Raw genomic sequence first — 26045 nt, forward strand, 5'->3', positions numbered from 1 at the left:
ATGGAGACCAAAGAGGAAGACCTGGGAGAGATTATGACGGAGATCTTCGCAGAAGCATTGCAGAGAGATAAAAATGATATAAGAAGAGATATCGACGAAATCTACAGGGTGCATACTAATTATGCTCATAGGAACAAACTTCCAAAAGAGGTACATGTCCGATTTATGAAGAAAACAATAAAAGAAGAGATATACAGAAAAATGAGGGAGGGGACGATGTACCACAAAGGGAAAGAAATAATAACACTAAAACAAATCCCAAGACATGTGAGAGACCAGAGGAAAAACTACAGCTTCCTCACATCACAACTAAACAAGCATAAAATATGTTTCGTTGGTTACTACCAGATGGCATTTTGATCTCATGGCAAGATAAGAAAGTGAGGATAGACAACCTAGAGGGAGCCCAAAATTTTTTTGATCAGTATTTTGTCATGGAAGAAGAGCAAGAAACCAGAGAGGAGTCGGAAAATAAGAGCCAGGAAGAACAACCTCTAGAAGGAACGGAAGAGGAACAAAAGGGAAGAGAGAAACTGGAAAGAGAAAAATTGGAGAGAGAAGGAGCAAGGGGAAAAACACAATGAATAACAAAGAACAGAAACAAACAAAAGACAACTAATAAATAAGAAGGAAGATGGAACAGGAAATAAAAATGATTTCAATAAATATAAATGGATTGAACGCCCCAATTAAAAGAACACAAACATTTGCTAAATTATATAAACTGGAGATGGATATAATTAGTCTACAAGAAGTTCACATCAAAAAAAGTCATCAAAAAATATTAGAAAACACAAGATTAGGAAACCTTTATACTTCACTATCAGATAAAAAAAAAAGAGGTATTGCGGTTTACATTAAGAAGCATCTAAAAACAAAACAGATTTATGCAGACGATGAGGGAAGAATCCTAATGATTGAAATACAAACAGAGTCTAAAATGATATTATTGATTTCGATCTACGCACCAAATGAAAACCAGCGGGCCTTCTATGAAAAGGTACACAATAAAGTAAAAGATTTGGATTATGAAAACATTTGCCTTGTAGGTGACTTTAATGCAATTTTAGATACTGAAAAAGATTACAAGAGCACCAAGAAAAATAAAACTAGGAAAAAAACCCTGCCAGACACTTTTATGGAAATGGCGCAAGAGCTATGTCTACAAGATGCATGGAGAGAAATAAATAAGGAAAAAAAACAGTATACGTTTTATTCTAATCCACATTTATCTTGGTCCAGGATAGACATGGCCTGGATGACAACAGATCTTAGAAAAGATTTGGAAGAAATAGAAATATCGACAAACATATGGGCGGATCATAGCCCGCTAAAAATAATTTGGAAAGGATATCGAAAGAAAAAGAGATGGATGATGAATGTTGAAATCTTAAAAGAGAAAGATTATATACAAATGATAGAAAAAGAAATGAAAATTTTCTTTGAGATTAATTGTAAAGAGCAAACCTCTCTCCAAAATCTGTGGGACACGGAGAAAGCTTACATAAGAGGTCTGACAATAGCATATTCGGTGAAGAAAAATAAAGATAAACAGCAGAAAAGAGATAAATTGTTCAAAGAACTTAAAGAACATGAATACAAACTACAAAATGAACCACAATACAAAAAAGTAAAGGGAAAAATAGGTTTGATAAAACATGAAATAAATCTGATCACACAAATAGAAATAGCTAGGAAAATTAAATTAGTGAAACAAAACTATTTCGAACATGCTAACAAAACAGGCCGATGGTTGGCATATAAATTGAAGAAAGAAAAGGAAAAATGGACCATACATCAATTACAAGACAACACTGGAGAGATGCAATACAGGAATATGGACAAAAAGAATATAGCGAGAGCATTTTTTCAAAAATTATATGAACAGGAAGAACCCTCGGAAAAAGACATTAGACAATACCTAAGAGAAGTTGAGATTAAAGAATTAACAGAGACACATAGAGACCTATTGGATAGGCCAATTTCAACGATAGAACTTATTGCGGCGAGGAATAAACAGAAAATAAATAAAACTCCGGGACCAGACGGAATACCAGCAGAGTTCTATAAGAACTGCCAACATTCAATAGATGAAATCCTGCTTGAAGTATTTAATGATGTAATTATGGAAGCCAAAATTCCAAACTCTTGGACAGAGGCTATCATTACGCTAATACCTAAAGAAGAAGCAGATCACACACAGATTCAAAATTATAGACCGATATCTTTGCTGAATGTGGATTACAAATTATTTACATCAATCATCACAGAAAGAATCAAGAAAATAATTAAAGATTATAGACACCCGGACCAAAATGGCTTTATCCCAAAGAGACAGTTAAAAAATAACATGAGACTAATAATCGATGTATTAGAATATTATGAATTGAACAAAGATAAACAAGCGGCCTTAATTTTTCTAGATGCCCAGAAGGCATTTGACAATCTTAATTGGAAATTTCTCACTCTACAATTGGAAGCCATGAAATTTGGGGATAAATTCATAAATATGATAAAAAGAATATACTCCTGCCAGACAGCGAAAATAACAATTAACGGTGATTTAACAGAACAATTCCCAATATTAAAAGGGGTGAGACAGGGATGTCCCCTGTCCCCCCCTATTATTTATATTAGCCCTGGAAACCCTCCTAAAAGAAATCAGAAGAGATCATGAAATAAAAGGCCTAAAGATCAAACGTGAAGAGTACAAACTCCAAGCTTTTGCTGATGATATTGTATTCATTACAGAACAACCAATAACAACCGGCACCAAGTTACTAGACAAGATAGAGAAATACGGGAGAGTAGCTGGGCTCAAAATTAATAAACAGAAAACAAAAATATTGACTAAGGACCTTACCAATCAACAAGAAAAACAATTAGAAGAGACAAAAAGAGTAAAATACCTAGGGATATGGCTGACCAATAAAAGTTCATCAATTAAAGAAGATAATTATGATAAACTAACAAAACAAATTAAGAAAGACTTAGAAATTTGGGAAAAGTTACAGCTATCTCTTTTGGGAAGGATCGCCTCCATTAAAATGAATGTGTTGCCTCGAATACTATTCTTGTTTCAAGTGATTCCAATAAAACCGGGGAAGAACTTCTTCAAGGACTTTAATAAACTAATTGCAGACTACATATGGCAAGGGAAGAAGGCAAGAATTAAACTAAAACACCTACAGGACTCAAGAGAGAGAGGAGGATTGGCATTGCCCGATTGGGAAATATATTACAAAGCATCAGCATTAATTTGGATCAAGGAGTGGATGGAACTCAAAAACCATAGACTATTGAATTTGGAAGGATTCGATCTTCAGCGAGGATGGCATGCCTTCTTATGGGAGGGCACAGACAAAAGGCATGAATATTTTCAGAGACATACAATCAGACACACATTATACCAAACATGGCAGAGTATTAAAAAGGCACATTATTACAAAATTCCGGAGTGGTTGTCAACAATGGAAGCCCAGATCTATCCAAATGCCATGGACTATAACAAAATGAAAACTTATAAAGATCTGTTAAACAATCAGGGGGAACTAAGAACGAGGCAAGAACTAAAAGAGATGGGTACAGACATTGACTGGTGGCCGTATATACAAATAAAATCAAGATACAATAAAGATTTGGCTCAATTTGAATTTCAAAAAGGTCAAACAGAATTAGATAAAATTTTGCAAGGGACACAGGACAAACTGATCAAAAAAATTTACAATTACTTACGAGAATATAGATTAGAAGAAGAGGTAGTGAAAGAAAATATGATAACCTGGGCAAAAAATTTCGGTTATAGTATTCAATTAAACAAATGGGAAAAATTATGGAAAATAAATTATAAAATGACAATGTCTGTATCCTATAAAGAAAATCTCTATAAAATGTTTTATAGGTGGCACTTGCCACCAGCCAGATTGGCAAGAATGTTCCCCGGCACGCCATCAACATGTTGGAAATGCAATCATCACAAAGGCACCTATTACCATATGTGGTGGACCTGCCCAATGGCGAAACAATATTGGCAAAGGATCAAAATACAAATAGAGGAAATAACACACCAAAAGATAGAACTAAGACCAGAAAGCTTCTTATTAGGCATAGTGAATGGATACTATGAAAAAGAAACAACCTATTTAATTATACATATGATAACAGCAGCACGAATACTATACGCGCAACACTGGAAGAGTAGTGATATACCAACACCAGATAAAGTAATCAATAAAATTATGGAATGTGCGGAATTAGATAGACTCACAAAGGAATTACAAAATAGGGAAGAACATGACTTTTACTTAGTATGGGAAAAGTGGTATAGTTGGTTGAAAGATAGGAAAGAGATGAAGCAATAGGAAGTAAATAAAATGACCAAATATAATATGATGGAAACAAAGAACAGACATAGGTCAACAAAGATCAATATTAGATAGATAAAAGGGAATGACCAAATAAGGAAGAGTCAAAATACAAAGAGAAATGTATATTATAGTTGCGACAAACTAGACATGTATTGAAATGGATGTTTATATGTTTTTATGTTTTGTACGTTTCATTGTTCTGTTTAGTTTATACTTATAAATAAAAATTGAAAAAAAAAAGAAGAAGAGGTAGACAATTAATTGGAAAGAAGGAAGGAACAGAAAGAAAAAAGAATCAGTAGTATTAAGTTAAAGGTCGTTCATTTAATATGATTGGGCACATTAATAGAATAATTGTTCATTCAATATTTCTTCACTGCCATAGATGCATCGAACGTCTGCCAAAATCAGAGATGCTACTGTATCTTAATTCTTTCTTCCATATTCTTGTAGCATTGTTATATCTTCCCAACTTCAAAGGTTTTTCAAAACAAGAGAAAAATAGAGTGGCAGGAGACTTAAAAAATCATCACTCCAGCATTCTCATTGGCCATAACCTTTGTGACACAGCGTATTGATTAGACCGAACAGCAATAGGAAATATTCATTTGTTCTTTTATTACCTGCCATGCTTTTTGAGCCAACAATATTTCTCTCCCAACTTCTCTCCTTGTTTTGGATTTGGATTTGAGGGAAAGCATGGCTTGTAAGGCATGTGCCACACCATAGACTGCATTGTAGATGCAGTAACTTTGCCCACTCATGATGGTATCAAACACAGACTTAGGTAGATTCTCCAACTTCTCTTCTCCAGTGCAGACTATTATATCTTCATCTAACTTATCTTTAGGAAAAGAACATTGAAAAGCCTGCTCCCAGAACACTCTCATTAAATGGTCTTCTGCTTCTGAACTTGGGTTTCTCATCTGAAGGAATTTATTGAATCCAGGAATCTCCTTGGAAGAAGCTATAAAAGTTATAACACCATGGAAGGCATGCATATCCATAGCTCTTTGAAGTGCAAGTGAGGTAAACTCCATCTGGGCTGGCATTATCCAAACTTTATCTTTTTCCTCAATGGATACCTCTACAAATTCTTCAATATTGGGCAACATTCTAAAAAACATAGTGTTCTGGTTTTCACAATATAGGATAATAGCATTGACAGTGCTGTTCATCATAATCACGTATGTTTTACGAAAATCTGAAAGGACACTTAAAATATCATTAGAAAATGTCTCCTTGACCATCTCTTCTATGAAGTCAAAGCAGACACCTTTCTGGGAAAACAAAGGGACAACATTTTGTACGAAACTCTCTCCAATCACATCAGGTTGGGAAATCAGTCCAATCCATGTCCATCTAAAATATAGCAGCAACTGGAGAATACCCATAATCTGTTGATCACCATTTGGGAAAAAACGATGAAAGAAAACAGTTTGCATCTTGTCATCTATCGTTGGAGGAGACCCATATGTCAGCTGAATATAGGGGGGGGAAAAGAAGCATGGTTTTCCAAAATGAAACATTATTTTTTTAAAAAATCTGCTCTTAATTTATTCCATAATTCCGTAATAACCAAATTCTAATTATGTTCTGAAACAACTAATGTACAGAATATTCATTCAACCATTTGTTATTGTAGTATTAGTACAAAGCCGGAGACCTGAGAAGTGCATTAATTCAGGAAATGAATTTAAAGAGCAAAATAACTATTCCCAAGTAATAATACTGTACATTGAATTTTTTTAAATCATGAATCCTTAATGTGGTTATTAAAACATGGTAAAAAAAGGCATCCATGAAAATGTATTGGGTGCAATCTCCAAACAACTGGAGCACCACTTGAACACTGTTGGCAAATTACACTTATGCAAAGTGTATTTAATAAGTCAGTCAAGGAACCATAAATTATTAATGGGTTTGGATTAAGACTGAGAAATAAATCAAGTACAGTATCTAAAGTATCTCATCTGGCCACTATATATTTTTTTTTCATTTCTCTTTGAATTGCCAATTATTTATTTCCAAATTACAAAATTTAATATAAAATGACTTAATTGTTTTCTTCCACTGTAAACATAACTTTCAAAATGTAAAAGGAGGGGAAAAATTGTTTGCAAACTTGTGGGCTTCTGTTACTGTAACTGTATATTAAAAGAATGTTTAATATTCATGATTTTGGTTTTCTGATTTTGCAAGTCTAAAAGAATTCCCCCCTCCTCTCCTTTTACATTCGAAAGAACAAGGAAGAGTCCATTCTGAGTTGTTTTCTCAAATTTCTTTGCTGGTTTGGGCTCAGATGCTTTTGATCAGAACATTGTCTAGACTTTGGCTCTCAAGGCTCTTCTCACAGCCTATTTCATTCAAGGGCAAATCTTACCTGGGGCATCTTGTAGACATTCAAGACGTTTGCCACGTAGGGATAGATGTGAGAGTTAGGTCCTGCAATAACAGATATTGCCCTATCCTTGGCATCACACTTATAATTGGGGATGAATCTGCCCCGTGTTGAGAGAAGCTCTATTGAAGCCAAGTATGTCCACCTCGAGAGAGAGGTGCATACCCAGAGTCACATTAGGTAAAATGTGGATGTGTGGTGGTTACATCCTGTGTGGCTCTCGTGAGTGTGGGTCTGGTGTCATTCTTTGTGTTAGGGACTTTGTGTTGGAAACCCGCCCTTATTGACAAACGAGTCCCTAACACAAAGAATGACACCAGACCCACACTCACGAGAGCCACACAGGATGTAACCACCACACATCCACGCAGAAAGCAGACTCAAACCCACACTGAGGATGAGGCACGACCGTGGACCAGAAGCCAGACCACAGCTGCATCATTAGCCCCTTTAAACCCCTCCAATCCATACATGAAGCAGACTGACACCCACCATGAAGAGGTAGCACGGCCACGAACACCAAGCCAAACAACAGCAACACAGCTCACCAGCTCAAATCCCCCTGCTACTCAGACTAACCCGAGCACAACCAAGCCCCCACCTAAACAGAACACACACCCGTCCAATCAGAGCACAGCCAACCCCCCATCCAATCAGAGCACAGCCAAACCCCCAACCAATCAGAACACACCTCCACCCAATCAGAACACAGCCATGCTCCCACCCAATCAGTTCACACTCCCACTGGCAGTTAAAAGGAAGAAACAGCTGCGATCACACACATTGCTCCTAGAAGCACGAAGCCGAAGACACCAGCCGGAAGATGACGAATGAGACTTCGTCGAAATGTTACCAAGAAACCTCCAATTTTACGCGGGAGAAAACCCGAATAACCAAAGACCTACATACAAACACCCGCGAAAACCTCAGAAAACATATATGATATTAGATATATAGTAGCATCATCCCTTTCTATTTCCTTCAGGGGGTTTCTGCGTATATGAAAAATTTGTTCAAAGAAATATGCTTGAGGGCAGATGTTGTATATAAATCTTTTTTTTTTTTCTTTGCTCATAATAGACTTAGAGAGCTCCCTTATCCCAAGTAAAGTGTAGCTTTTTCATTAGAGGTTATATTTTTGCTCCATGTTTTCTGAAGTACCTGTTTTAGAAATCAAGTTTACAGTGTTATATAGCACCATTTTTCCTTAATATTCACAACAACCATTAAATCAGGAAATGACACCATTTAATTGGCAACAAAAAGTGATCCCATCATAAAGTATTGCTTATTTGATTTAAAGTAATTAAATGAGAAAAGATTAATATGAAATTTTAATAAATCACTGAACTGAGATCTGTCATACTGTAAATGTGGATGTGTATATATTTATTAAGGTAGCAAATTATGTTAGAACGAAGGGACTAACCAGCAAGAAACAGAAGGAATAATTTATGTTGCAAATAATAATACTAATTAACTCAGTCCAAGCATCCTATTACAGAAGAATATCTGATTTGAGATATGCTACAGTTAAGAAGAGAAAGTCTTTACAGGAGCTCATCAACTAGTTCTTCACATGGATGCCTTCTGAAACGCACTGGATCAGATATCATGTAGAATTGAGACAGTATCCCAGCTATGATGAAATCACCTGACAAAAAATACTTGTGCTTCATAAGGGGAGATTTCCCCACAGCACATGCATTAATCTGAGGAGTAAGGCATGTAAACCCTGGCAGTAACCCTGCCATTACTACAATGAAAAATACCATCTTCTTTGAGAATATCTGTGTCACCATAAATGAACCACTTCTGTCTGCAACAATGAAACATGACAAAAAAAATAAAATAAAATAACCCCTCTCACTAATTAGAATAGCTTCCATATATATCCTTTCTCAAAGAGCAGATTGTTACATTTCTAGCTCTGGTCCCACAGTTAATAACACCTTTCAATCTTGACCTGTTTTTTTGGGGTTACCCCTTGGACATCCCCAAGGTTTTGAATAGAAGCTATATAACTAAGACTCCGTAGGTAATTATAGGGGAAATCAATGGATGTTCAGTGAATCTCGTTGGAGTTTTTAAGGGTTATTTTATTTCTAACTTAATTATATCATGACATTTGTTTTGTTAACATTTATAATTGGAATAGGTCTGTAAACTGCTCAGAGTCCTTTGGGATGGATGCAGTGTGTAATGCCAAGTATAAAATTAATTATTATTTAACCTTGAACTTTCCTTGCCCACTAAATATTAGCTTTAGCCAAAGCATTGTAGGAGAAAAGTTACAACCAATGTTCACACTTATGACTGGCTCAGCATCACCATGGTCACATGATCAAAATTTAGGTGTTTAGCAACCCAAATGCTGTACATTTATAGAGATTGCAGCACCTTGAAGTCATGGTGATCACTTCCCAGCCAGCTTTCAACAACCAAGTCAACGGAGGATTTGACGGGTCATCTTGGATCGAGGAGTCCAATTTACAGCTAAATTTTGGAGAGAGTTCCTGACATCGGTCGGGTCCACACAAGGCCACACCTAGCTCGGCTTTCCATCTGAGTACAAATGGAGCTGTGGCACGAGCGAACACAATGGTGGAACAATATATAAGATGCTATGTGGATTGCCAACAAGAGAACTGGAGGGGCCTGCTGCCATTTGCAGAAGAGGCTTACAACAACACCGTGCACAGTAGCACCAGATTAACCACCTTCCAGGTCACCAGCAGCATGGACTTTGTACCCATGCCCGAACTGCCCAGAGAACCCCTCTCCTCCATGACCCCGACCTAGTGGATGGAGTCGCTGAGGAAGGGCTGGGACAATACTTAAAAAGCGCTCACGGAAGCTGCTGAGGCATACAAAAAGCAAACAGACAAACACCAATCTCTTCAACCTCCTTTCTGTGTGGGAGATTGGGTTTATCTATCAACTAAATACATAAGACTAAAGCCGCCTAGTAACAAGCTGGGACCAAAGTTTCCCAATAGTGAAAATAATAAAGAAATAAATAATAAATAAATAATAGTGAAAACTTTCCTTGCCCACTAAATATTAGTGTGAGATTAAAAAAAAACAGCAAACCTCATAAAAAGTAAAACAGAGACCATGAACAAGTAAAAAGCAGATTTATTAAAAATATATTTATGATATAAATATATCATAAGCTTTTGCAAAAGGGTTCTCCCATGGAGAGAAAATGTCTTACAGCTCCGAATCCGTGGTTTAAATACATTTTCAAGCAATCAGCAAAACAATTAAAACATATCCCCCACTTATCATTGTTTTTCGAATGTTACATAACATTTTGGCTTTCTCAGCAACATTTTTCCCGATTTAGAATTCCCCCTTGGAGGGGCATTTCCCTCATAAAAATACCCTTTCAATATGTCCTTAACTAAAACAATTATTTGGAACAGGGTATCTTCCTTCCTTCTTCTAATTTAGCTTGGGTCAGCCTGACCCAACTCAGAATGCACTAACTTAAATTTATGGTGTTATTTCCTATGACTGGCTCAGCATCACCATGGTCACATGATCAAAATTTGGGTGTTTAGCAAACCAAATGCTATACTTTTATATGGGTTGCAGCACCCTGAAGTCCTGTGATCACTATTTGTTCCTTCCCAGCCAGCTTTCAACAACCAAGTCAATGGAGGATTTTCTCAACAACTATGTGATTCGTTCAACAACTGCAGTGTTTCACTTAACAGCCATGTCAAAATGGTCATAAAGTCATGTGTAAGTCACCTAACAACTGCCTTGTTTAGCAATAGAAATTTTGGGCCCAATTGTGGTCATAAATTGAGAATTACTGTACAATATGCGGCAGTAAAATTATTATCAAGACCTTGAACAAGGAGATCCTGTTCAAGAAAATATAGGTTTCCACATAGGAACCAATTTGTTCTGCACAATAATAATATTAGTAATCTTACTGGAATATCTCTCTTTAAAATATCCTATAGAGCAGTGGTCCCCAACCTTTTTATCGCCGCGGACCAATCAGCCTTTGATAATTTTACCGTGGCCCGCTGAGCGCGCGCAGGGGTGGGGGCTTTGGGCCACACGTGCGTACCTGCGCGGGGCTCTCTTCCCTGGAGCCTTTGCGCACGGCCCAGGAGCTTTTGCGCACGGCCCAGGAGCCTTTGCGCTGCAGCGTTCATGTCCCCCGGCCGCTGCGCAGCCCGGTGCCAGGTACTCCACGGCCCGGCACCGGTCCGCGGACCGGGGGTTGGGGACCACTGCTATAGAGTATATATATCTCCTTTTAAAGAATGAGGTAATTATAGCCAGATGATTGATTCCAGCAGAGGAATTGATATTATTAACATTTCTTAAATCCTTGTTTTCTTCTGTTCCTTGGAATTTATGAAGAATTGGAAAAGTAGTTAAGGAATATTTGGCTAATTACAGGGGAAATAAACTGATCCTTAGACAAATGCTACAGACTTTGGCTAAAAAAAGATGGCTCACATCTATAGAATGGAATGGAATGGAATGGAATGGAATGGAACGGAACGGAACAGAATACAATAACAGAGTTGGAAAGGATCTTGGAGGTCTTCTAGTCCAAGCCTCTGCTCAGACAGGAAACCCTACACCACTTCAGACAAATGGCTATCCAATCTCTTCTTAAAAACTTCCAGTGTTGGAGCATTCACAACTTCTGGAGGCAAGTTGTTCCACTGATTAATTGTTCTAACTGTCAGGAAATTTCTCTTTCCTACTACTTTCTCCTACTGGTATCTTATGATTATATTCCTTTGTTGTTTATATGTTCACTGAGAGCTTATGCACCGGAGACAAATTCATTGTGTGTCCCATCACAATTGGTCAATAAAGAATATTTTATATTCTATCCCTTTAGCATTATTTCCCTCTCTCAAATTAGACCTCAGCAAATATGCTTTAGTTTATTTTATGACAAATGTAAGAGCTTCAAATATTTGGGAAGCATTATCTTGAGCTATGAATTTTGGGATAAAGAAATTAACTCCAGAATCAGCAAGGTTAGCTTAGCTATGGGACAGCTATATACAGTACTAGAGTGACAGAATGTCCTTATCTCCACAAAACTGAAAATTTACAAAGTTGTGGTTATCCCTTCCTTCAATTAATGACGTGAAAGCTCTATATAGAACCTGTATAGAGAGGCTGTATACTCTCTATACAGGTTCGATACAGGTTCTGGAGAGAAAGAAGAAGAGAGGAGAGGAGAGGAGAGGAGAGGAGAGGAGAGGAGAGGAGAGGAGAGGAGAGGAGAGGAGAGAAAAAAAGAAAACCCCAAGAATTATTTTGTTATTTCAGTGTTTTCACATGTTCCAATTTATTTGCCCATGAAGGAGTACTAGAATGGAACAAAAAAGAATTTAAGGATTTCAAATGAGCATTGTTGACCTTCCTATCTTTATTAAATAGATCTTGATTGCATATATTTTTTTCTGCATATGATAAAATAGCAAAGACTTGTAGCACAAATTGAATTCTACAATTAAATTGGAAGGAGTGCTCTAAATCAGAGGTCTCCAACCTTTATGGCTTGTTGGACTGGTGGAGGCAGCAGGATAGGGGGGAAAAAGGATGATTTTGTGCACAAATGCATGCCGCTTTCACAAATGTAGCTTCATATGCATGTGCACCTGCACACTCAGCCACTGGTTCCGTGTGCCAAGTCCGAACTTAGTTGGGCTGTGGCCCAACATTAAGCCGCAGTCAGTGACCCCTGCTCTGAATGATAGCTAAACTCCCTTTCCGATATCCTTTGTCAAGAAATCTTATTGCAGACTGCAAAATATCAATTGTGCATAAGTTGATTGGTTTGATCAGGTGTAGGCTTATGTCACTAACCAAGCCAGGAAAAAAAAAAGCATTATGTGCAGTGGTGGGTTTCTACCAGTTCGCCCTAGTTCAGCTGAACTGGTAGTAGCAGCAGCAGGAGGCTCCACCCACCTGCCCAGACGTCTCTGCACATGCACAGAAGTGTCGTGCATGCGCGCCAGTGTGCGCGCACCCACGAGCAAACCGGTAGCAACCAAAATTGAAACCCACTACTGATTATGTGTCTACAAAGAATGTAAGGATATGGATTAAAAAAATGACTTGAAATGAGAAAAAGAACCAAGGTTTTTTTTGCAGCAAATACAAGGTGGAAAAATATGGGTCTCCCATATCTTAGAAATGTTTCTGTTCTGAAATTTATTTATTCACTTTATAAATTAAAGTGTCTCCACAATTAAAAACTTGTCTCCACTGGTCTTCCTTCCTTCCTTCCTTCCTTCCTTCCTTCCTTCCTTCCTTCCTTCCTTCCTTCCTTCCTTCCTTCCTTTCTTTCTTTTTCTTTCCTTCTTTCTTTCGAACCACAGTTTCCATCCCAAATGACTCTGAGCCACTTAAAGACCTGCTCCCATTAACAAAGTTTAAAAAAAATGTCAATGTCATGATATAATTAGATTACAAATACAATCACCCAAGTGTTGAAAGGCCTCTCAAAAGAAGAAATAGAGGAGGGGGGGAACATATAACATGATGGGTCAACTTCTCTTTGGTAATTTGGAAAAAGTTTAAGTGGGGTAGTTCTAGCAAAATGTTTCATGTTTGGCATTTGTTGACTGGAATTGCCTTTTTTTCCTGTCTCTCTCTCTCTCTCTACTTCCAATATTGTTTTCAGTTATGACTGTTTTGTTCAAGTCCATGAATATCATCATTCTATTTTCCTACTCAAAGTCTCTGGGGAGCTTTGCTGAACGTCTATTGATTTCCCCTATAATTACCTATAGAGTCTTAGCTTTGTAGCTTCTTCTCAAAACCCTGGGGATGTCTAAGGGACAATCCAAATGAACAGGTCAAGATTGGAAATTGTTATTAATTGTGGGACCCAAGAGCTAGAAATGTGACAATCTGTTCTTTGTGAAAAGATATATATGGAAGCTATTCTAATTAGTGAGAGGGGTTATTATTATTATTATTATTATTATTATTATTATTATTATTATTTTGTCATGTTTCATTGCTGCAGACAGAACTAGTTCATATGTGGTGACACAGGTATTCTCGAATATTTTTTATTGCAGTAATGGCAGGGTTACTGCCAGGGTTGACATGCCTTACTCCTCGGATTAATGCATGTGCTATGGGGAAACCTCCCCATATGAAGCACAAGTATTTTTTGTCAGACGATTTTATAATGGCTGGGATACTATCTCAGTTCTACATGTTATCTGATCCAGTGCATTTCAGAAGGCATCCTTCTGAAGAATTAGTTGATGAGCCCATGTAAAGACTTTCTCTTCTTAACTGTAGCATATCTCAAATCAGATATTCTTCTGTAATAGGATGCTTGGACTGAGTTAATTAGTATTATTATTTGCAACATAAATTATTTCTTCTGTTTCTTGCTGGTTAGTTCCTTCATTCTAAATATAGATTGCTACCCACTGATATTTCTTACCTGCCAAATAAATAATGAACACATTTGGTGTTTTGGGGATTAAAAATCCATATTAAGCTTTTCTCACTTACTTACTGTTATACAAATCACCAATGCTTTATTATCGAATCACTTTTTGTTGCCAATTGTATGTCAACATTTCATGATTTAATGGTTGCTGTGAATATTAGGGAATGATGGTGCTATTTAGCACTTGAACGTGATATCTAAAGAGGTGCCTCATGAAGCATGGAGCACAGATGTAGGGTCTGTCTGCCCTAATGTAAGAGCTATCTGCATGAAGGGACTTATATACAACATTTACCTTCAAGCATGCTTCAAAACAGATTTTTCACTTAGTTGCTCTATCTGATCTTTATGGAGAAGTTCATCAGCATAGCCTTATATCAATTTGAGAATATAACATTTCTCCATTCTCTCTCTCTCTCTCTCTCTCTCTCTCTTACACACACACACACACGCACACACATACACACACCCCTCCCAGAAAACCAACCAGTTGGAAAACAAAACAGCTAAAGATAGAAAACTAGAAGTATGTCTGACAATTACAACTACATGATAATAAGATTATGAATGTAAAGCAATTCATCTGTTTCCTTGTGAAAATTCTATACAATGAATGAATCATAACAGCCAATCTTCATCTAGTGAAAAATTGTACTTCTATGTTTTTCCTAAGAGCATTTTATCTTTCCTTTAAAATAATGTGTTGGACACTCTGAAATATTTCTGCAGACTATTTCCATTATTATGCAAGTGTTTTATTAGATTCCATACTCTTACATTACCTCTCATGTAATTTACACATCACTCATATGATTGAGTACATCTGTAGAAATGGAAAACATTTTTGAGGCATTTACATGATTTCCTGAATGGTAGTGTGTACAATCAAGTTTTGTGTGTAGTGTTTAGTTGAAAATAAAGTATATGTAATATCACATTCTGTGAGAAATGAAATATGTTTATAATGAATGAAAGAGCCATAACAGTCAGCCTTCATCAACTAAAAAAATGTACTTTTATGTTTTTCCAAAGAGCATTTTCTCCTTTATCAAAAATCATGTTTTTAACACTCTGAAATATTTTTTCAGACTATTTGAAATAAAATATTTCATTAGATTTCATACCGTTATATTAGAACATTGTACAGTTTCTGAGCGTATTTACATGATTAATTTAGGCATTTACATGATTAATTTACATGTGTAGTGTTCATTTGAAATATTAAAAAATTATATGTAATGTCACATTCTTTGAGAATTGAAATATGTTTTGGAATATATCTCTTCTTGCAGATTTTTCCTACAGAACTATCAACATATTCTGGCATTGGCTTTAGCTGTAACAGAGGTCAATGGAAACAAACACATTTTACCCAATGTGACTCTGGGTATGCACCTCTCTAATAGTTATTTCATGGCGAGATGGACATACTTGGCTTCAATGGAGCTTCTCTCAACACGGGGCAGATTCATCCACAATTATAAGTGTGATTCCAAGGATAGGGCAATATCTGTTATTGCAGGACCTAACTCTCACATCTATCCCTACGTGGCAAACGTGTTGAATGTCTACAAGATGCCTCAGGTAAGATTTGCCCTTCAATGAAATGTAATGGGCTGAGAGAAGAGCCTTGAGAGCCACAGTCTAGACAATGATCTGATCAAAAGCATCTGAGCCCTAACCAGAAAAGAAATTTGGGGAAGCACCTCAGAATAGACTCTTTCTTGTTCTTTTGAATGTAAAGGGAGAGGAGAATTCTTTTAGACTTGCAAAATCAGAAAACCAAAATCATGAATACTAAACATTCTTTTATTGTAAGTTTCCGTTACAGAAGCCCACAAGTTTGAAATCAATGCTCCCCATCCTTTTACATTTTACATCCTTTTACATTGTAAACAAGTTATTTTTACAAATGCAAGAAAACAATTACATAATTATTTTATGTTAAATTTTGTAATTTGGAAATAAAGTGGCCATTCAAACAGAAATGGGAAAAAAAATGTGGTAGCTAGATGAGATATTTTAGATACTGTCCTTGATACAGTCTGAATCCAAACCAATTAATAGACTATGATTCCTTGACTGACTTATAAATACACTTTATAGAAGTATCGATACATTTTTGTGAATACATTTTCTTACCATGTTTTAATAATCACATTCATTCATGATTAAGAAATTCAAGGTGTTATTATTTGGGAATTTCTTATTTTGCTCTTTAAATTGCAGAATGGCTTTCCTTCCTCCCTCCTGAAATCAGCCTAGCTAATGGCTTAATTAGAGATGAGCAATTCCATTCACTAAGTCCAGTTGCTTTTTGAAAAGCTTTGCTTTACCTTTCGCTTCTCATTCAAGAAGCTTCCTCACTTGATCAGAACCAAAGTTGGTTTGGCTGCAACTGCCAAAAAAGCCAACACAGTCCTAGGCTGCATCAACAGAGGCATAGATTCAAGTATCACTTTATAAGGCCTTAGTTAGACCACACTTGGAATATTGCATCCAGTTTTGGTCACCATGATATAAAAAAGATGTTGAGACTCTGGAAAGAGTGCAAAGAAGAGCAATTAAGATGATTATGGGACTGGAGGCTAAAACATATGAAGAACAGTTGCAGGAATTGGATATGTCTAGTCTAGTGAAAAGAAGGACTAGGGGTGACATGGTAGCAGTGTTCCAATATTTGAGGAGTTGCCACAAAGAAGAGGGAGTCAACTTATGTTCCAAAGCACCAGAAAGCAAAACAGAAACAATGGATGGAAACTAATCATGGAGAGAAGCAACCTAGAACTAAGGAGAAATTTCCTGACTGAGAACAATCAACCAGTGGAACAGTTTGTCTTCAGGGGTTGTGAGTGTTCCATCACTGGAGGCTTTTAAGAAGAAATTGGACATCCATTTTTCCTAAATGGTTTAGGGTCTCCTCTTTGAGCAGCGGGTTGGAATAGAAGACCTCCAAGGTCCCTTCCAACTCTGATGATGGTGGTGGTGGTGGTGATGATGTTGATCAGGACTGAAGAAGCTTCTTTGATGAGAAGCAAATATATGCTTCCTCAAAGAAAAGCAAAATCCACAGGATCCAATCTGGGTCAATCACCGGGGCCAGAGGTTTTGTCTTCCAAGCTTTTGGACTCATGTTAGAGCCCATCTTTGGGGAACTTCTCTCTAGCAGATTGTGTGCTGTTCTATGTGTGGTATTTATAGTGCTTGTTGTAAGTAGTTTTTAAGATGTTGATTGGGTTTGTTGATGGTTGGCTTTTACGTCATTTGCTGTCATTTGTTTGTATTGCCCAGCCCTCACCTTCGAAGTACTTAATAGGCTGGTGGTAAATCAGCACGCCTGTTGAAGTCCAGTTGCCTTTTGAAAGTCCAGTTGCCTTTTGAAAAAAACACATTTGAGGCAACCATGACCTGATTGAAAATCTCCATAGACATTCACTCTGCCCTTCTAGTAACTGGTGTATAGCAACATATATCCATATTTGAATGTATACTCCTATGCATCCACATTAGGATACAGGAAGTATGAGATGGGAACTAAGCAAAGCTGGAGGATGGGTAGGGTGCACATTGAACACAAAACAGTGTTCTTATGCTGTTCATTTGACATAAGATCTCATCTGCATCTCACCATGACTTCATTGCTTTATTTTTAATTTATTTATTTATTTACTGTTTTCTATGAAAAGAAAGGCTAATGAAATTTTGGGATGGATTTCCTTCCTTAATCCCAACCAAACCATTTTAGCCCTTAATATTTCTGGTCCATTTTCAGTATAACATTGCCTGAATTAATGCATTTCTGAGGTCTCTGGTTTTGTATTTATCCTACGATAATGAAAATTCTGCACACCAATTCTTTCTGAATATGATTACCATATTTTATGCTTCATAAGATGCACCTAGGTTTCAAGGAGGAAAAGATGAAAACAAAATATGAACATGGAGCACCATCTCACTGTGAATACGGAGCATTGAATACGGAGCAGTAGTGTAGTGACGGCAGGAGGCAGAGCCTGAGAGGACCACAGATAGGTGTCCTCTCATGTGCCAGCTCCACCTATTGACTCCTGCACTGAGGAAAAGAGACAGAAGAGGCAGGGTTCAGCACTGTAAAAGGACCCCGCCATCGCGGCCCAGCTGCAATTCACCATATTCACTCCATAAGATGCACAGACATTTCCACCCACTTTTTTTTTTGGGGGGGGGGAGTACGTCTTATGGTGTGAAAAATACAGTAGATCTTGGTTATTATGGAAGATCATAAATTAAGAGCAGATATTTTTCAAAAACAATGAATATTTCATTTTGGAAAATCATGTTCCCTTTTTTCTATATTCAGCTGATATATGGATCTTCTCCAATGATAGATGACAAGATACAAACTGTTTTCTTTCATCGTTTTTTCCCAAATGGTGACCAACAGATTATGGGTATTCTCCACTTGTTGCTGCATTTAAGGTGGACATGGATTGGACTGATTCTCCAACCTGAGGAGAGTGAAAAGAGATTCATACAAGATGCTATTATTTTGTATTCTCAGAAAGGTATCTGCTTTGACTTCATGGAAGAGATGGGCAAGGAAACATTTTCTAATGATATTGCAGGAGCATTTAAAGACTTTGGTAAAATGTACATGATTATCATGAAGAACACTACCAATGTCATTATCCTCTATTGTGAAAACCAAGTCACCACCATTTTTAGAATGTTGCCCTATTTTACAGATTTTGAAGAGATGCCCGTTGAGAGAAAAGACAAAGTTTGGATAATGCCAGCCCAGATGGAGTTTACATCCCTTCCCTTTCAAAAATATAGGGGTATGGACTTTTTCCATGGTGTTATAACTTTTGCAATTTCTTCCAAGGAGATTTCTGGATTCAATAAATTCCTTCAGATGAGAAACCCAACTTCTGAAGTGGAAGACCATTTAATGAGAGTGTTCTGGGAAAAGGCTTTTGAATGCTCATTTTCTAAAGATAATGCAGATGAAGATGCTGGAATGCTGTGCACTGGAGAAGAGAAGTTGGAGAATCTACCTAAGTCTGTGTTTGACACCACCATGACTGGGCAGAGTTACAGCATCTATAACGCAGTCTATGGTGTGGCACATGCTTTACAAGCCATGCTTTCCCCCAAGTCCAAACACAGAGCAAGGCCAGAAGTTGGGAGAGAAACATTGTTGACTCAAAAAGCATGGCAGGTAACAAAAGAATAAATGAACATTTCCTATTGCTCTTCTTTCTAATGCAATGAGCTCTACCATTGTAGATATGGCCAATGAAAACATCAAACTGATGATTTTTAATTCTTGTATGACTCAATTTTCCTCATTCTTCCAAGATTTAAAAAGATTGGCAATTGTGAATAGATAACAACTTATAATAATATGGAGGGAAGGGTTTATGATTTACCTTATGGAGGAAAAGGTTTAGATGCTGCAGTATCTGTGTGGTTGATAGAGGTACAAAGGATAAATGTTAGAGGAAAATTAATTCTATGAAAGTGCCCAATTATGTTAAAGGGATGACACATAAGTTAATACCAATCTTTCTTTCTTTCTTTCTTTCTTTCTTTCTTTCTTTCTTTCTTTCTTTCTTTCTTTCTTTCTTTCTTCTTTCTTTCTTTTTCTATCTATCTATCTATCTATCATTTATCTATCTATCTATCATTTATCTATCTAACTAACTAACTAACTATCATTTATCTATCAATCATCTACCTTTCCTTTCCTTTCCTTTCCTTTCCTTTCCTTTCCTTTCCTTTCCTTTCCTTTCCTTTCCTTTCCTTTCCTTTCCTTTCCTTTCCTTTCCTTTCCTTTCCCCTTCCCCTTCCCCTTCCCTCCCCTTCCCTCCCCCTCATTTTCTTTTCTTTTCACTTCACTAATTAATTGACTACCTCTGCTTCTGTTTAGCTCCATCACTATTTGAGAACCATCTCATTTAATAACACGGCAGGACAGAAAATTTTCTTTAATGAAAATGGGGATCTAGAGACTGGATTTGACATCATCAACTGGATCACATTCAAAAACGAGACCTTTGTTAAAGTCAGAGTTGGAAAGATCGACCCAACAACTTCTCCAGATAAACTATTCACTATTTCTGTACAAGACATCGCCTGGCCTACCATGTTTAAACAGGTATTTCCTGCTCTGATTTTGTACTGTGTGTTCTTTCCCTTCCCTTCTTGTTCACAGAATTATTGATTTGAATGGATGTTACCCTTAAATTTGTCAGACCAGAGACAACAGGGAGCTTGAAATACAAAGACTGAAATTTTAAGCCAGGCTTAAAATAATTTTCTGGTATCTCCTTGTCAAATTTTTATGGTTTTAGCAGAACCTAATTCAATACCTAGAGTCTTTTTTTGTATTTCAAAATTGCCTTGATACACATACAAAAGACACACACAAGTTAAAGTCATTAAAGCTACATATGATGTAATTCACAACATTTCAACACGGACAGTGTGCAAAATTTAATGCCTGCTGTGCATGCTGGGAGATTTGCATCACAAGAGGATATGTTTGGAAAATCCATGGTTTATTTTGCCAATCGTGCTTCTGAATATTATCCAAGCTGCCTTTCCAGAATCTATGCAATTTGAAGTTACGTTTCATTTTAAAGGGGGAATATCTTTTCTGAAATCCTTGATGTTAATGTCATTGAAAAAAGTTGTGAAAAAAGAAGTAAAAAATCATTTGATTGACGACATATTCTAGCTAATGGTTATTATATGCTGTGGTTGGCTAAAGCTGGTCTGCTTCTTTGGAAGGCATGTAGACTTCTGCTTCTCCCTTCTCAGTTATGGCTGTAGTAGTTTCTGAGTGTCTTTGCTCAATCCATCAATAGTTTTGGTCTCAGCTCTTTCACGTACAACTGGTTGCTGTAGCTCTCCAACACACTCTTTTATCTCTTCTACTGCCACCGACTGATCTTCTTTTTAAAGTTATATTTCGTTTCTTTCCTAGGGTTAATTTCTTCTATATGTATTCTGCATTTCTACCTGTTGTTGTTGTTTTTTCCTTTCTTGCTGTCTGTTGTATATTCAAGCAAGCATGGAGATAGATCTACTCTTTTATCTCTTCATTTTTAATCCAAAATTTCATTTTGCTTTTTGCTTTCTGAACCAATCTTCCTCCTAGGACCAGCAAAAGAATGAGCCATCTACCATTTTGAGTAGACAGGAAATAATAAGTTTATCCTCACCCTGTGGCTAAGGAACTGGGAATGCTATTTCTAGTCACATTTCCTTTCCCTCTTTTAGAAGCAGAAAAATTCTCCACATTTGCTGGTTCACTCTGACAAGTATCCTCATATGCCATCCTCAAACTCTGCTTTCCTCAGTATCTTATATACTGGGATTCTGGTCTGTCAGATTAGCTCTTTTATTATGGTGTGGGTGGGGTTCAGAAGTGGAGTGGTGACTCGAGCCTTTAAAAAAGGAATTCAGCAAAGGAATAATGAAATGGTGAATACAGAGATAAATATGATGGATGGATGGATGGATGGATGGATGGATGGATGGATGGACAGTTGGATAGATAGATGGATGTAGAGATGAATGGCAGTTAGATGGATAGATGGATGGGTGGGTGGGTGGGTGGATGGATGGATGGGTGGGTGGGTGGATGGGTGGATGGGTGGGTGGGTGGATGGGTGGATGGGTGGGTGGGTGGATGGATGGACAGTTAGATGGATGGATGGATGGATGGATGGATGGATGGATGGGTAGTTGGGTTGGTGGATGGGTGAGTGGAGACTCTGCCAAATTCTGGTTTGTACCACAAATGGCAGGAATAATGATAAAACTGTGGCTCCTAATTTGCATCTTTATCCACAAGTACTTGAAAGCCATAGTCACCCAAAGGAAAGCAGTTGATGTTAATATTCCTGGCATGGATGAGAAGGAAAAAAGAAAAGTCAGGGATCATGTTAACCATGGTCCACAGAGAATGCCTCACCATTGTTGTAGCCAAAGTAGAGAAAGGCATTGAAACTCAGGAGAAAAAGATACTAATCTCTCTTTCCAACTAATTTTTGTTTGAGATATTTACATTCACCTAGCCAAATATCTTCACATCTCCAATTCTTAGTGTTCCTACGTTCAGTTTTGATTCTAGCTCTCATTTCCTTCAGCACATTCACTGATTTGTTATAAATGCTCTAAAACAACACATTTTTGGACCTCTACACTACATCGTTCCCCAGTCTAGGGAGCGGTGTTCATCTCCGTTTCAAAGACAGCGCAGTCCGAAGATGTCTCCGTGATCATGTGGCTGGCATGACTAAACACCAAAGGCACATGGAACGCTGTTACCTTCCCACCAAATGTGGATACTATTTTTCTACTTGCATTTTTTATGTGCTTTCAAACTGCTAGGTTGGCAGAAGCTGGGACTAATAACAGAAGCTTGCCCCGTTATGCGGTATTAGGGATTTGAACCATTGAACTGCCAACCTTTCGATCGACAACCTCATTGTCTTAGCCGCTGAGCCCTAAAATTAAATTACCTACCACAAGTAGTGTCACAAGTAAATGCCTTATTCTCTAATAGGGAAACTGTATATACTCGGGGTATTAGGGGTTAATTTATTCTTCCTCTCCTAATATATTCATATGTAACCACTCCCATCCTTTTACTCCGCCTTGTGAATATAAAAGGGGTTGTATGCACCTCCTCCTTGCTTCTATCTATGAGTACTTAGAGAATATAGAATGCCTACTGTAAATAAACAGTGTTATGTTTGAATACTTTATTCTTAAATCATTTATTGAGTCTGATCCTTAAAATTACGCAACAATCTGGTAGCAGAGGATGGTTGAATTGACTCAATAAAACTTTAGATATGCCTAAAAGAGAAAACTCCAGAAACAAAAGAGAAAGACCCAACACCAGGGCACACAGTAAAGAAATGGAAGCGGATCAAGAAATGATAGATGAATCCACAACTGTAATATCAAGAGAATCTGAAGACTGCACTACAGACAATGAAGAGATAATGGATGAAACTGATGACCAAGAAGAGAACGAGATAGAAAACAACGAACTCAGGTCAGAGATACTGAGACTTTTGAAAAGTCAAAAGGATGACGAAAATCTCATCGCGAACCTCCAAGACATAATAAAAAACAGCGGAGCAGCGAGAGAGAAACACATCGTAACAGATGAATCTAAAGAATCAAAAATGGTGAGCGAATCGCCTGTAGATAAGAATATAACAAAGAAGAAGACTAACGGTCCCACACAAAATTTTGAATGGCAGCCATCTTGGTTCCAACAGACCACTAAGATGAGCGAAGCAGAGCCAATCAGAAAGCAGAATTCAAAATGTCTGGCGCGAAAAGCCTTACATGATGCAAAAAGCAAAAAGGAGAAAATTTACTCTTCAGAAGAATCAGACACAGACATCGAAGAAACTTCAATTGAAATGCAAATAGAATCAGCAATGAAAACGCTTTTTGCAACATTCGGTCCAAAATTAAGAATTACAAAAGAATCAACAAAAGCTAGTAATCGAGAAATAAAGAAAAGACAAGCAAGCAAGCAAACATCTCAGAATCTACCCGCTTCTATCCAAACGACGAGAGCACCGACGCCTGAACCCAGAGAGCCCTGCAAATACCACCCCACGCCACAGACGATCCCAGGAACCAGCGATCTCAACAAGAATCATCTCAACGAAAAGAAACGAGCGCCTGCTGTCACCTGGACATCCAAGATCGAACCAGAGACCGATTCGTCGGAAGAAGAACGCTACGAGGGAGCTGCAGCAGCGAGAACCTCTCCCGACAGCTCCAGAAGCGAAATGAGCAACGCGCATGCGCGAACATACGCAGACAACTACGGAGGACATGAAGAGCAGAGAGAGCCATTCAGACTCGTTGCAAGCATACCTACACCATTCTGCAACTATCAACACTTGCAAGATCACGGACTACCTCCAGTTGTAAGTAATGGAGCTAACAATATTGGGAATTTGCCCAATGATTTCCCAAAACTGAGAATAGATGGTATTAATTTGCAGGAATGGTGTCAACAACTTCAGGTTGTTTTTCTAAAAGAAAACTTATTATTCTTTATTACTAACCCCCCCAAAAGACCTTGGACTCTAAAATTGGACTGCCTACACCACAGAGCATTTTACCTATTAATATCCAGTATATCTCCTGCTATGTACCATAGTATTAAGCATAATTTGACTGTCTCAGAAATTATTCAATGCATGTTTAAATTGTTTCATAGTGAAAGTGTAGCGACTACTACAAGAATGTCCAAAGATTTCTTCTCAGCTAGGATAAAGCCAGGGGTTACTATAAGTGAACATTTAATGTCTCTAAACAAAATCAGAGCAGAGCTGCATTTAAGGGGAGAGGTAATTTCAGATCAAACAATGAAGAGTGTTATCATTAATTCATTAGACCCATCATGGGATAACTATATATCACATTTAGACACAATTAATTTAGGATACTTGTCCATAGAGAATTTATCAAATAAGCTAATAGCTGAAGATAATTCAAGAAGGAGTCGATGTAATAATCACATAGAACATAGACAATATAAGAAAGTAGCATTCCAAGAAAAATATCGAGAATCAATTGAATGTCACAACTGTGGATCTAAAGAACATTGTAGAAGAGATTGTCCTAAATTCCTTAGAGAAAGGCAAAAACTTGACTATAGAGGTAGATACCATAACAGACAATCATCCATTGATAGACATAGATATAGAAGCTCACCCAATTATAGAGAACATAGAGGGGGCAGGGATAATTCAAGAGATAGAAGATCTGGTTCACTAAATGGATTAAACAAACATAATACAACTAACATACAACATTCAGGGGACAATGATTGGCTCATTGACTCTGGGGCAACTAATCACACAACACACAACAAAAGTATATTATCTTCATTTATAGAAGATAAATTTGTAATCAAAGTAGCCAATCAAGAAAAAGTTCAAGTTATTGGTAGAGGAAATGTAAACTTACCCGGTCTAGGAAAAATAGAGGGGGTATTACTAATACCAGAAATACCTCATAACATACTTAGTGCAATAAAACTAAGTAGAGATTCTGACATAAATATAGTTTTCTCAAAGGGAAAAGCAACACTAGAGAAAAACAAAACAAGCTTAGGTAGTGTGATTATCAAAGGAGGTCTACCATATTTAATCACAAAAGAAAGATGGTTACACAACATTGATTCCAACATGGAGGATGACAATAACATAGATAATGGAGACAATAGCAATAGTGATAATGAGGAACATGAAACAATTCATAGCCACAAAGACACATCTACTAATGACACATCCAATAACAAAAAACCTACAATTGGAAAACCAATCCACGATGAATGTGCGCATGTTTTACATAGGAAATTAGGACATGCTAGTTTTCCTGTAGTACAAAAAATGATTGAACATGCCGAAGGTGTTAAAATAAAAAATTGTAAAAACTATTTGGAATGCTCAGTATGTAAGTCCACAAAACTCAGAACTAGCCCCAAACCAAGAAAGGCAACAAGATCAACTAATCAAATTTTTGATTTGGTACACATGGATTTGGTTGGTCCATTAACACCATCAATCACATATAGAAAACGATACTTTCTGACTATTGTAGATGACTATAGCCGTTATGGATTTGTCTATACTTTAAAACACAAAGATGAAACATTTCAGAAATTCAAAGAGTTTTACAAACGTGTAGAAACACAACATAATATTAAAATAAAACAAATCATGACAGATAGGGGATCTGAATTCATGTCAAAAGAATTCTCCCAATGTCTAAAAAA

The 26045-nt window shown here is 37.2% G+C and overlaps 1 protein-coding gene across 1 annotated transcript in view; it reads left to right on the plus strand.

The window, feature by feature from the left end:
- Positions 1–26045, plus strand: part of LOC139317619 (vomeronasal type-2 receptor 26-like) — a 31401-nt gene continuing 5356 nt past the window's right edge. Inside the window, exons 1-5 of the mRNA XM_070944706.1 lie at positions 1–150; positions 13985–14052; positions 15529–15820; positions 18576–19436; positions 20148–20375. Of these exons, the coding sequence (XP_070800807.1) occupies positions 1–150; positions 13985–14052; positions 15529–15820; positions 18576–19436; positions 20148–20375 (1599 nt within the window). The remainder of the gene's footprint in view (positions 151–13984; positions 14053–15528; positions 15821–18575; positions 19437–20147; positions 20376–26045) is intronic.

The sequence above is a fragment of the Pituophis catenifer genome, unplaced genomic scaffold (genome assembly GCF_029215685.1).
Source record: "Pituophis catenifer annectens isolate HBS135680 unplaced genomic scaffold, rPitCat1.0.hap2 SCAF_5, whole genome shotgun sequence".
In the NCBI taxonomy this organism is placed as follows: domain Eukaryota; kingdom Metazoa; phylum Chordata; class Lepidosauria; order Squamata; family Colubridae; genus Pituophis; species Pituophis catenifer.